The sequence below is a fragment of the Cryptotermes secundus genome, unplaced genomic scaffold (genome assembly GCF_002891405.2).
Source record: "Cryptotermes secundus unplaced genomic scaffold, Csec_1.0 scaffold108, whole genome shotgun sequence".
NCBI lineage: Eukaryota > Metazoa > Arthropoda > Insecta > Blattodea > Kalotermitidae > Cryptotermes > Cryptotermes secundus.
Window position 1 is genome coordinate 49,871 of NW_019719358.1, and position 13,588 is coordinate 63,458.

Sequence of the window (13,588 nt, forward strand, 5' to 3'; positions counted from 1 at the left end):
TATTTTATCATGAAATGCAAAATATAATGTTTATTATATATGTTATGAAATTGCAAAGGACTTACCCATTGTCTTTTCTTAATCCTTGAATCATGGTGATATTGTAAATATAATCACACTACATACAATAATATTTTGTTCAGACTGTACACGAGTTTGAACTGCGTCACTTTACAGTTTACGATACACTCTGACGCACGTGACACTTCTCAAAGCAGTCCACCTCACACAGAGTGACACCACCCTTTTTACAATAGAAGAGCGTGCTCCTGCTTTTCTTATTTAGCGAAACACATGACAACATCTTTGTTTCCCTTTGGGTGGCCAGTGCTGTAAATGTTTCGCCTCCAGTCGGCTCAGTTGGGCCCCAGATAACCTTGGCCTCCCCCCAGAAATGCCACTGGCCGTAATATTCGCCTTGTGCGACTGAAGAATTATCTTGGGGGAGGGGGGTTTCTAGCAGAATTGAATAAATTATGTTGACTAACGAAGCGACACACTCACCCATTGGTAATACTCGCAAAATAGTGAAGCAAAGTAATTATAATACTAGTCGAAATGAGTGCCAGTCTGACACTGAAAGCGAAAGTTGCAGTGGTGAAGATGCCTTTTACTCACAAAGTAATACTAGCTCAGTGGGTTTATACCACTTCCAAGACACAAAATAAAAATGATATACAAAGAAATATATGACGGTCCGACACTGACTTTTTGATTGATAAAGAAATATTAGACAATCCGACACTGACTTCCTGACTGATAGTTCGTCACTGAAAACCAATCATTGACTGCGTCACACTTCCTTGAAGGCTCTGGAAGCACTCGTATGCAAGCACCGATGAATATTTCCTCATCAGTTCTCGAAACAAAGCTGGGCTGTCTTTGGCTGACCAGGTCATAAACAGTCATATCTAAACGTAAACAGTATCGAAACCAGTACCATGATAAACGATTTCATTGTTTAGAGCTAATGAATGAACCATTGACATGACCTTACGTAGGTTTGTTTTGGTTTCAGCACTACCAAAGAGAGCATGTGTCCTGCCGCATATATATATATAACATTCGACCATCGAAGGTTAATCAGTTAAGCACAAGGAAAACTTTACCTTTATATTGTGACGTACTTGCGCTATGCATGACACCACCACCACCACCCCTCCCCGCAAGCGGTTACGTAACAGCAGAGCAGCTGTGTCAGGCAACCATTGTCACGGTGATGTAACCACATAGGAGCGGCTGCCGCTGCTATGGTAACAGGACCGGTAAACACTCCCCCCCCCGCGGTGACGTAACAGGGGACACCGCAGTTTCTGTGTGGCAACAGGGAACAGTATAAGAGGCCAGCTAAGCGGTGTGTGAGACAGTGTGGATCGTGAAGTCTCCTAGTGGATTGGAAGTCTAGCAGTCGCCGAGTGGATTGAAAGTCTAGCAGTCGCCGAGTTCAGCTGTAAGAGTGTGGATTGTGAAACCAGACAGAAGGGAGTGGAAGTCCAACAGCCACGAGTTGTTAAGTTGTATCGAGTGAATGGATTCAAGACAGTTGAACCCAGGAAGTAATTGTGATACTGCAGCTGGCAGTAATTGGGACATTGTGAATTTTGTAAGTGTAAGAGCGAGTGTGGAATAAATTTGTCACGTCACATACCCCACATGTGACAATATACATATAGAGGTAGAAGGCAGTGTGCCATAGACTCTTTGGGAAACCCCAAACACTGTGAACTTATCTTTCATATCCGTGTCGTGCTTATCTGCAGTATAATGCTCATCATTAGAATTCATGGCCAAGGCATGTGCCAATTACATTTGCTGTGCCTTTGAAGGAAATAAAGTTGAGGGAAGAAATGAAGGATAGATAAAACACACAATGGTGGCAAATATGGCACTGTGGAACATTGCTTTTCATTGAACATGATTTGTTTTGATAAATGTATTTGCACCCAAAGAATTAGTTATGAATTGACAAAAACTACATTTCATTTAATTAATTACCTACTGTATGATGCTGTGAAGGTTCCAGCTATGGACAGTGACTCACAGCAGTAACAAAAAGTTACTTACAGTAGTCTGTTCCTCAATCTAAGTGTTATTCTCTGGCAAGGTCATTGTCTGAAACTTTTTTGCCACAGGTGCTTCGGTAAAGTGTATAAGTGATCCTTTACTTTTGACCTCTCTCTTAAAATACCCATGAATATTATATATTAATTTGCAAGCTAGGCTTTGCAAATCCACATCTTTTGTTTCCATCAGAAATAAGGGTTACAGAACTACACAAGGAGCAGGTGTAAACCTAAAATGGTGCAGGTCAGTTGCCTGGGCATTTGTTGTGTGGCTGCTAAACAGAATGAGCTCCAGCTGCTTATCAGCAGACTTCCTTTATCATTGGAAAAAGAACAAAACTTGACTCAGCTGCTGAAGAAGACAGTAGTGCTATGGAATCCTGGGATCTATCTTTTAAACAGTCCCCTGTGATAGTTTATGTACTGTCTGTTGAATGGTAGGTAGTAACCATGTCATTGCACGGTGTGTTTCAGGATCCCATCCTCTCCATCTGTTGTTCCCCAGTCTACAAGCCCTTTGCAGACAATTACTCGAAGACATCGAGTCTACAAAGAGCTGGTAAACGTGTAATTTGAACATTCCTGTAAATGTAGTTATGTCTGAATGTTTTGTTGATGTGCATTTTGGGTGTTCATTGCTGAAAAGTCGTCAGTTTCTGCTGATAATCTAACATGTACTTCCAGTTGTACCATTTAATTCACTGTACTCTGAATGGAGTAATTGGTTTGGTTTATGCAGTAGATTCCAGTTTTGCAGTTGAGAGTAACTGATTTGGGCTCTGTAGCAGTGATTTTCAGGTTATTAATTTAGTAACCATAAGCATACAATACAATTCATAAGTTTGTCATTTGCCTGACATTTTCAACATACTTTCCATATTTTGAAAAAAATAAAAGTAGTAATATGAAATCACCTTGCTCTCTGTGTGTGCATGCATGTATGTCAACTTTTTGATGCTTCTAACAATCTTTATGAAACTTTGTATATGTACGATGGGGTACCCAAAAGAAACCGAACTAATTTTTTTGTGGGCAGAGCTTTTGTAGTACCACGTTTTGCCGCTATGAGTGCATAGAGCTAACATTCCTGAGTCGATAAGCCGACTACCGTTGCTTCAGAAGGTAAGGACTAGTTTCGGCAGAGTTTATAGTGACAACTGTTCTGTGTGATCGTCGTTTTTGCAATGGCTGATTTTCTTGAATAGCGTGCGGCGGTGAAATTCTGCTTTTTGCTTGGGAAAAGTGGAACAGAAACTCTTGAAATGTTAAAAACGGCGTACAAGGACGATGCTATGGGGAAAACTCAAGTGTTTGAGTGGTTTTCCCGTTTCAAAAATGGTGAAATGTCAATTGATGACAAACCTCGTTCTGGTCGTCCTTCCACAGCCCGAACACATGAAAATGTTGAACAAATTCATGAAATCATCAAGGAAGATTGACGACGGACCATTGAAGAAATTGTGGAGCTGTCGGGAGTGACTTGGAGCTCAGTTCAGCGAATTTTGACAGAAGATTTGGGAATGAAAAGGGTGGCTGCGAAATTCGTGCCACGACTGCTGACTGCTGAACAAAAACAAGGTCGCGTGGAAGCATGCTGTGCTTTGAAAGAAGAGTCCCGAAATGATCAAAACTTTTTTTCAGCGTTTTGCTGATGTTGCTGAGGTGAAGGAAAAAAACGACGGAGGCGCTGTCAAGCATCTCAAAAGNTGCTTTGAAAAAAGAGTCCAGAAATGATCAAAATTTTTTTCAAAAATTATCACTGGTGACGAAACCTGGTGCTATACTTACGATCCTGAATCAAAGCAAAAATCATGCCAGTGGAAGACTTCAAGTTCGCCTCACCCCAAGAAAGCTCCTCAGGTGAAATCAAACATGAAAACAATGCTGATTTATTTTTTCGATGTGAGAGGAGTCGTCCATTCAGAGTTTGTTCCGCAGGGTCAGACAGTTAACCAGGCTTTCTACTTGGTAGTTTTGAAAAGATTGCGCAACAGTTTGCGGCGGAAGCGGCCAGATTTGTGACAGTCGGGTGACTGGTTTTTCCCCTGCTCACACAGCCCTGTCTGTACGACAATTCTTGACCAAAAATGGTATGACCCCTGTTCCTCACCCTCCATACTCACCCGACCTTGCTCCGTGCGACTTTTTTTTGTTTCCTTGAATGAAAAGAGACATGAAAGGAAAGCGTTTTGCTGGTGTTGCTGAGGTGAAGGAAAAAATGACAGAGGCGCTGTCAAGCATCTCAAAAGATGAATTTAGACAATGTTTTGAAAAATGGAATAAAAGACTAGACAAGTGTATTCGTGTAAGTGGAGAGTACTCTGAGGGGGATCGAAGGTTTGTGCTTAAAATTTGAATAAATAAGTTTAAAAAATTAAGTTCGGTTTCTTTTGGGTACCCCCTCGTATATATCATGGCACCTAAGCCTATGTCAGCAGCATGCTTCATAAATCCCTCCCATCAGTCAGTGTTTGTGTATTCCCCCTGATGTTGCTAGACGACAGCTCAGTAAACACATTCCCATGGCAATGAGTACATGCAGCAATAGAAGAATCATTAGACACATGGTTATCTATGCAGTCTGCGGATCTGTGTGTCACTTTATCATTGCCAGGCAATGTTTCAGTAAACATGTTCCTACAACAGCAAAGAATTGTTAAAGGTGTTGTTTTGTATGCAGTTTCTGTCATATCAAGAGAACATAAAATATAAGTTCTTCCCAGACCTTCTTGTTCCTTATTCAGATCATTTTCAGATGCATGTTTTACCATTGCATAAGCTATTAATGTTTGTATTAATGGCATTTTATATATTGGGTGGCCATTGAAATGATAGCTATAGCAATCAACAGTTATTAAAATACCAGCATGGAGCCTATTGCTATTTCAGCAAGGAATTGTTGAAAGCAAGCCATATCAAAAATACCTAACATCAGTAGCTTTAAATGTTATGGATAGACAGCTACATTTATACCAAGATACTAAATTTAACTATGAAGTAAGCAGTGCTGTTTAGGGAAATGTTTTTGGCAAAGTTTGCATCTATAATCAAACCTCATTGAAATACCTACCTCTTATTCATCAGCTGGTAAGAATACATTGAAGTGGTCACCACTAAATGATAGAGCTACATTTCTTACATTCAAAATTTGACCAACTGTAATATCTGGTAGATAAGTGATTTGGCCTCCACGTACAAAGTATACATTGACAGACACTTCATAAATTTTACTAGTAACAATTACTTTCACTTTGAGGCTATACACCTCATTTCCCCATGTACTATATAATCTTCCCTTCAGTTAATATGCACCTGTACATTATTCTGAATGATATGAAATACAACAAATGTACAAAACATTTTTAAATAGTTCCCATCTCTAGCTGCTGTTTCCAAAATAATCCCTCCACTTATTGACTCTTGTACATTAAATCATGATTTCACTGAATATACACACTATGATCAGTGGAGAGTTATTTTCAGTGAAGCTCAAGACTGCAGTGCCAACTGTGCAGGCACCTCTCACTGCACCTCCTGGTGGCCATACTCATTCTAATGGTTTTGTGTGAGTCAAAGTCAAAGTCACATTGAGACTGACGGTCAGTCAGAGTGTCTGTCTTGGTGTCGAGCCCTGACTGGGGCTCATGACCAGATTTTTTTTTCTTTATGTAAAAGTTACTGTCCTGTTCATTTGGGGCGCCCTCTCTGATGAGAGGTCAGGTCTGTCATTTGTCATAGTCTGTGTTAGTAATTCCATTGTCAGTATTTACATATATTTACAATTTAATCATGATTCCTATTTCTATGTACAATATATACAAGGCCTCTGTCAATCCAGGCTCGGTACAGCAGATTATGCCCTATTTCTGGTAGTATTCGCTACCACAGTAGCCTAGTCACTTGAACGGTCATATGCCTGACCGCCGCCAAGTTTAAGCCTCTTATATTTTCTGTGTCGGGCTTCACCTTGTCCGATGTTGCGGACATTCTTTTGTGTGTGCTAACTGGCCCTGCTTATACCATCTCAGCACAAATCACATAGAAAACACTATTCCTCTGTTGCAGTGTAATTGTTGCTGTGGGAACAGACTTGTTTGCAGAGCCGTTACTTAGCAACAGCTGTTGTGTAGTTTTATAGTTGCTTATTTTGCAGTCATTACCTAACAACAGGTCTGCATGCCACAATATGGTGTTTCTGGTTTCATATAGACTACTGTTCCTCCAGATCCATCTGCTCTGTCCACTCATTCTTTAGTGGATCCATGTACTGGAGGTTCCCATTTTGATTGTAATCAAGCTGCCAAGATGAAAGCATCTACTGCATATTTAATCATATACCACTGGGACAGATGATGTTGGGGGAGGTGGCTGCATGCATTCCACAGTATTATTCTGCAGTTTCTTTTGATTATTTCTCATTTTGTTTTATAGCTTGTCCCACTTATGTATACTGTGTTGTTGTGCATCCATTATTATTCCAGTTGTCTGGTTTTTGTTTTTATTCTGTGTACTTGCACGCATGAGACAGATAGAGACAGAAATGTTAGACAACAAAATAGTGGATGCATGAAATCTCTATTTAGCTTTCAGTTTGACAGCAACAGTTTAAACATAGGCATTAAGCATATGAAATTTTGTATTAACATCATACACATGCCTACACATTCTGTATTAAATATAGTTTCTAAGGCAGCAGTTAGGTGAATAATGCAGAATTTTAATCCTATGTGCGTCAACTTTAAATTTGCTCCCAATAAGAAAATAAATAAATGACACTGATACTACTATTACTGCTGCTGATGGTGATGAAGATGATGATAATCTATCCTCACAGTTCACTACTCACATATAAGTCCTGTATCAGGTCGCACATTACAAAAAACCATGTCGTAACTGCTTATTCCAATACAGGTTACACATTTGTAGTCTTATTTGTACTCATTTAAGACTTGGCAGCTGTATCATCTGCATTATTGTTTGTAACCTGATTGCCATTTTCATTTTTTTAGATGGGGTATAGAACGGAGAATTGCAAGAGTGCAGACTTCTAGAACTGATAAGAAGAAGGAACTGGACAGTTGTCATAATGGGAGACACAAAGAAAAAACTTGATAATTTATCATATATGTCAGTAGACAAAGAAACAGATGTTTTGGATCAGTTGAAATGCTGCCAGATTTATTTTCAGCATTTTGCAGATCCTACATTTATAGGAAACACATCACAGTTTTATGACAATCTCCGGGTAAGTATGTGTCATTTGAATTGTAACAAAATAAAATTATTTTACAACTAGCTATACCCGGCCACGCGTTGCTGTGGCTCAGTCTGGTTAAATGGAAAAGAAAGAAAACAGAAAGCGCACATTTCTAATATGTTTAGTTTCACAATGCTTGTGGGTATACAATATTTTTTGTTGTTCCATTGTCTGTGCAGGTATAGAGATTGTCTGGTTTGCTGACTCTAGAACAGGCAACATATAATTGTCCATGTGAGAAGCAACCCGTGTCTAGATCTAAACCGCACAGTTCTAAAGATTGGCCCTGAGCTTTGTTGATGGTGATTGCAAACACCAATCAAATTGGGAATTGCAATCTCTTAAATTGAAATGGCACATCCGTTGGAATCATAGGAATGCGAGGAATGAGGACATCTTCACCTTTGAAAGGTCCTGTCAAGATTGTTGCTTCTGCGGCGTTGCTAAATAATTTTTTTACTGCAAGCCGCGTGCCATTGCAAAGCTTTGGCTGGTTGATATTTCGCAACATGATAATTGGTGTGCCTATTTTCAATTGCAGTACGTGCGGTGGCATCCCTGGCAGATCGAGTGAATTCAAAAATTCTGTTGGTTAATTAACCGCTTCATCTGCTTCCACAACAGTGTCGCCGGACTTGTAGTGACTGCCTCAAATTGAATGTTAGACTGATTGATATTGTTAAGTTCATAGACGTCTTTGTTCTTGGCCGCAAGAATAGCTCGTTCACTCAGCCAATGGTGATTCTTATAATTGGTTTGAATATTGGGAAATACTTTTTCAACCAATTCTTCTTTTGACGTCACTAAATTGCAGAAGTTATGACACAATGAAATTCGTCCTGAGGTCAGATCAACCGGCGCCTTTCCGTTCCCAATTTCCAGCAATTGATGTGAGAATATCTCAGCTGATCAATCGTTTTGCAGCTTGACACGCATATTTGTAGTTAATTTTAACGTCTTTACACGTCGCCACAAAGTAGAGTATTTCAGGCAAGCATTTATTTCGTCCGCAGGAGTCACGTTTGACACTGATCTGCTGTTTCTCGTTGACGTCTTTCAGCCACTCTCAGCCTGTCGCGTTCATTCTGTTGAGAATGAAGCAGATCTGAAGCTGCAGAACGCGATCACCGTGCTGGCAACCGTGCATCCTCAAGTCTGGCTGCACATCGCTCTGCTGCTTCCTCGGCACGTATTTGAGCCATTCATTGCCTGTTTCACTCGTTCGCTGATGCCCGTTCTTCCCCAGTTTGATTTTACAATTACTCGTCACACTGCTTCCGCTCCGCGAGTATGACGACCTAAGTTTGATCTTCTGCGAGGCATTATTTGGATGAACTAAAGCAGATCGATTGCACTGAAGAAGAAGAAAGAAAGTTTATAACAAACACATATAAAATTGCAAAACATTAAAAAAGGAAAGAACACGAACTGGAAAACAAAGAAGAAACAAAAAAATATTAACAAAATATTTCAATTCAAACGCAGATCAATCGACACAGCTCAATTCCACCACCAATTGCACTGAAAAGTAAGGAAAACAGTTAAGAAAAAAAATGAAAAACAACGAAAGAAGAAAAGAATAAACTATACTCACGAAATGAACGCTATGGTAAACGACACAGCTCAATTCCAACGCAATGTCACACGAAATAATGAAATGAAAATGAAAATAAATCGAAATCTATGAAAATCCAATTTAACAATGCAATCGGAAACATTGAAATGGAATCGTAAAATATTTAGTATAGCATGTGTTACGTGCAACAGATGGCGCTGTTTTTTTCAAAAGAAGCATGTTTTTACCTGTCACAGGTGTGACATCTCTATAATAGGTATATAAAAACGCGCGTATTCAAATGCAACATTGTTTCAAAATTTCAAAGCAATCGGTGAAGAACTTTCGGGGATTTAAGATTTTGAACAAACGAACATTTACATTTTTATTTATGTAGATTGAGCATTTAGGACAAAGACTGTTCATACAATTTATGATGATTTTAAAGAAGAATAGTTTGGAAATGCTTACCATATTTTGTGGATTTTTTACAACCAACCACAAATTGTTCCTTCAAGAACACCAAACTCCTGGAATAAACTAGCTTTCAAAACACCATGTTTCACTCTGCCAATTATGTCCTTTTCTTTCATTGTATGTTTTCCCTTTGGTGAACATAATTATAATCCTAAAATAAAAAAAGATAAAGTTATTGTATGATGGAAGCAAGGGAAAGAGTGCAGTAACACATTCCTCAAAAAGCCTTTAGAAATGTGTATTTAATTTCCTTAGCCTTGGTGCAGTATTTCCAATGTGCCACACTGATTCCAGCACCGGAGGGCTTTTCCGTATCTAATGCAGAGAAGCATTGGTGTCTCGTAGCAAATCACGGATTACATACAGAGTCATATTACTCGCTCAAAGCAACAGATTAGATGAAGTCTTTTGAATGAGAAAAGAATTGCAATAAAATTTGAAACAAATTTGTTGACAAAAAATTGTTTAGGGAGACATGACTGGACCCACAGCATAGCAAAATCTGTAGTATAGTGAGGTGCATTATAACAGTGAAGTTAGTTGATAAAAATTACTTTTTCTCTGCAGACCTGTGTCCTCTTCTAGGTTCTTGTTACATTTTGAATAAGCTTCTACTTTTATAGATATTGTAGTACACACTTTATAAAAAGAGTGTGGTGTTATAAATTCATACAGGAAAAAAACTGGTGTTCTTGCCTCAATTCTCAAAATTTCTCCAAATTTGAAGAGTCTCCTCTCGAACTGAAAAAGTCATTCTCACACATGCCTATTAGGTAAGTACTGAGTGCAGTGGAAAAACTACGAAGGAAATCAAATTCATATTACAGCATTTTTGAGAATGCATCTTCTGTTGTAAGACAGTCAGATCAGAAATATTAATGAACACAGCTGCCTTCAAGTTAAATGTATACCATTTGATTATTAATATTCCTTTTGAATATTCAGCAACCTAAAAATGAATGAAAGTAAATGAATCTGCTATGTTTGTGATACTGATTCATGTCTATACCACCTGCTCGATTCGACCAGGAAAATGAGAAATCGGGAGTTGTAATGAACCCCCTTCAAGATTTTTTGGCGATCGCTTAATTTGGACACAACACTGAGGGAAATTGTAAAAGGAAGAACCATTTTTAAATTGGATGTTAAATAAGGAAAACATTAAAATGGGGGTACATTCTACTCTATGGATTATGGGAGACAGTCTTCCCCTCACACATGTTATCTCTTACATGCAATGCAGAGTTGCACTCAAAAGTGTCTCTCTCCAATTGTAGAAAAATTCAAGTATCTCTGAATTCTGTTGCTAATATTTTTCTTATTTTTCAGGTTCTAATTGGCATCCAGCAAAAATTTCCTTCAGAACTTGAGTCGCATACAAGAGAAGTAATTCAAGATATTAACATTTCATTACTAAATACAATTGCTTCTTGTAGCATACCTCTAGATGGCCAGATGATGTGTTCAACAGCCTTCTGTGCAGGCATTCAAGCAGTGTTAGAAACACATGAAAGGGAAACTTTATACAGCTTATATTTAAATACAGATGGATATATTTTCCATGATTTAGGTTGGCCATCCATACACATTTCTGAAAAAAATGTAGAGGTATTCAGAGTTTGTCTCTGTCATGGTATATTGCAGAGTAATGAAGTATCAAATGTTTTATTGAAAGGATCTGTAGTTGGAAGTCGGTTGATTTATGTGATGTTGAACATTCTAGAAGAAGCCTGTATGAAATACACAAGACTGACAAGCATAGCATTCAAGGTGCTGGTGTCATGGATAGAAAAGGTGTGTTTACAGCAGAAGTTGAATATGACAAATGAATCTTTGAGAAAAATATTTTCAATCATTAATAGCAACTGGGAGAGCCCCATAAGTGGTGTTAAAGCACAGAATACCAGAATCTTCAAACTCTATTTGGATGTGTGTTCAACAAACGAAATATGCTGGTATGATTGTGATGCAGCATTTAAATCTGTAACAGCTGTGTTGTGTCACATAATGGAAGTGCAGCCATGGAAAATGAAGAGCAAATATTATATGTTGAATGTGTTACTGTCAAGATACGGCGTGAGGAAGGTAATTATTTGAAAATATTCTTTATGGTTTTCTCTCAGGGGACACAAGGCATTGTATGGCATTCTGTAGAAATCTGTATACAGGAACAATATTATCTTTTACAGTCCAGTTTAAATTTACCCTGTTCTGATGGTAATAGACCAGTTCATTTAAATTTACTCTATCTGGATTATATCGGACCATTAAATTTAAATTCACTGTGGTCTGTCACTGTCAGATCAGTTAATTTATGTTCTATTATTCTGATTCTCAGACAAGATAATTTAAATGTCCTTCCTTACATTTTAATACCTTAAATATGGCAGAGGACTTTTTTTTTTAATTCGCTTAATGGGGGGGNTGTAGCCTGCCCCAGCTGATTATGATGATGGAGAATTTGGTGGAATGAAAATTGGCAAGGGAAACCGAAGTACTCGGAGAAAACCCGCCCCAGTTCCACTTTGTCCACCACAAATCCCACTTGACCTTACCCGGGATCGAACCCAGGCCACCGCAATGGGACGCCAGCAACTAACCGCTTGAGCTATGGCACGGCCTGACAGAGGACTTCAGTTTTAATACTTCATTTACACCCAGCAGAGAGTTATTGCTGATAGTGAGATAAATAAATATTAACAGCTCTCAGATGTACCATGTGTACATCATAAGAATATATTTTACTGAAGAAAGCAGTCTTCTGGGATTTGGCACCGTGTATATGTGGTGTTAACCGACGTTTCGGAGGAACATATCGCCCCCATCTTCAGGGTAGAAGAAAAAGTATAAGAAATCTGCAAGCGACAACACCGTGAGAAACGGTAAAGCAGGCCAAATCCCAGAAGACTGCTTTCTTCATAGTCACCACCGTGAAAGCCTCAAATCTTACATAATATATTTTACTGTTTGTACACAAACTAGGAAGGTTACTTGAAGTTATTGTTAGTCATATTAATCACGTGAATATTTGGGGGGGTTTTAATTTGTGACAAAATTTGTTGTATTTTAAAATGGTTCATATGTGTTTAATATTTGATATATTTTTATTTGGTGTACTGAATCATTCAGACACACAATATACTGTGACATGATGCCTGAAAGAATACTTGAATCAGAGAAATATCACAGACGGATCCATTGCTATGCAATGGCTTGATAAGAAATGTTTCAGTGGCAGCTAATACACATGCAACAATCAATCTACAATGAAGCTATAGAAGGAAGACCAGAGAGAACCAGACAACAGCTATTGAGGACCAGAGCTGTCAAGTGCAAAATCATTAAAGAGAATCCCTATTATTACAGGCAGTCACAAATGTTTTATATTTATTATTTGTATAGATTGGCCATAATCGAAGGGAACAGTCTAGATCCATACCAGAATCCTGGAATTTGAGAAATATCTCTGTAAACACGTGACATACTTATTTGTTAAGTATTACAGACTGACTAAACATTTAGAAGTGGATGAAGTCATCGTGCTACTTTAAGATCTGTCTATACATTCCCCTTTTTCCCGCCTGTGAGCAATTTTGATTAATATTCACTTTTCTTCTTCTTTTTATCCTATATCACTACATGTTTCAGCCTAGTTGGCCATCATCAGGTGTACAAGTTGTTGTGATGAAGGAATCTGTTGCTCTGCTGTAATGTTCTATTTTTCTTATGTAATTGCCTCAGACTAATTGTAGGTTATCGTGCTGTTGCCACACAAATGTTTGGCTTATCCCTAATATGTGATGGGTGATACTGGAGTTTCATTTTAAAGTGCACATCTGCTGTTACTTATGGGTGTGTTGGTTTGTTGATTTTGCTTTGGTTCAGTGTATGGCTGTCCTGAATATTTTTGTTGGAACAGAAGACTTAAACTTGTTGACATTTTGACAAGGGTGAGGTGAGATATGGCAGCTTTTGTGTGGGAGACTGAAGGAACAAATTTATTGGTGAATGTGCATCTTCCTGCAGCAGAAGGCAATTTTGTGATGAGAATGGAAGTGCCCTAAACCCAGCCATAATATGAGACTATACAGGGTGATTCACGAAGTTTTACCCCCACTTAGGGAGGGCATTCCTGAGGTAATTTGGAACAAAAAATTTTTAAATACTAATGGTATCCAACTCATACTTAAAGAGATACAGTAATTTGAAAACTGGCGAAAAATCTTTTTTTCTTCG

At 38.5% G+C, this 13,588-nt stretch overlaps 2 protein-coding genes across 6 annotated transcripts in view; both read left to right on the top strand.

Moving 5' to 3' along the window:
• LOC111864560 (cytochrome c oxidase assembly factor 6 homolog) overlaps nt 1-7,160 on the top strand; it is a 35,409-nt gene extending 28,249 nt beyond the window's left edge. For all 3 annotated transcript variants that reach the window (XM_023851917.2, XM_023851909.2, XM_023851920.2), the window contains 2 exons: nt 2,538-2,622; nt 7,073-7,160. In XM_023851917.2, the coding sequence (XP_023707685.1) occupies nt 2,538-2,622; nt 7,073-7,114 (127 nt within the window). In that variant the 3' untranslated portion in view covers nt 7,115-7,160. The remainder of the gene's footprint in view (nt 1-2,537; nt 2,623-7,072) is intronic.
• The window catches only part of LOC111864554, a 39,134-nt gene continuing 32,669 nt past the window's right edge, over nt 7,124-13,588 (top strand). For all 3 annotated transcript variants that reach the window (XM_023851887.2, XM_023851897.2, XM_033751550.1), the window contains exons 1-2: nt 7,124-7,308; nt 10,682-11,437. In XM_023851887.2, the coding sequence (XP_023707655.1) occupies nt 7,150-7,308; nt 10,682-11,437 (915 nt within the window). In that variant the 5' untranslated portion in view covers nt 7,124-7,149. The remainder of the gene's footprint in view (nt 7,309-10,681; nt 11,438-13,588) is intronic.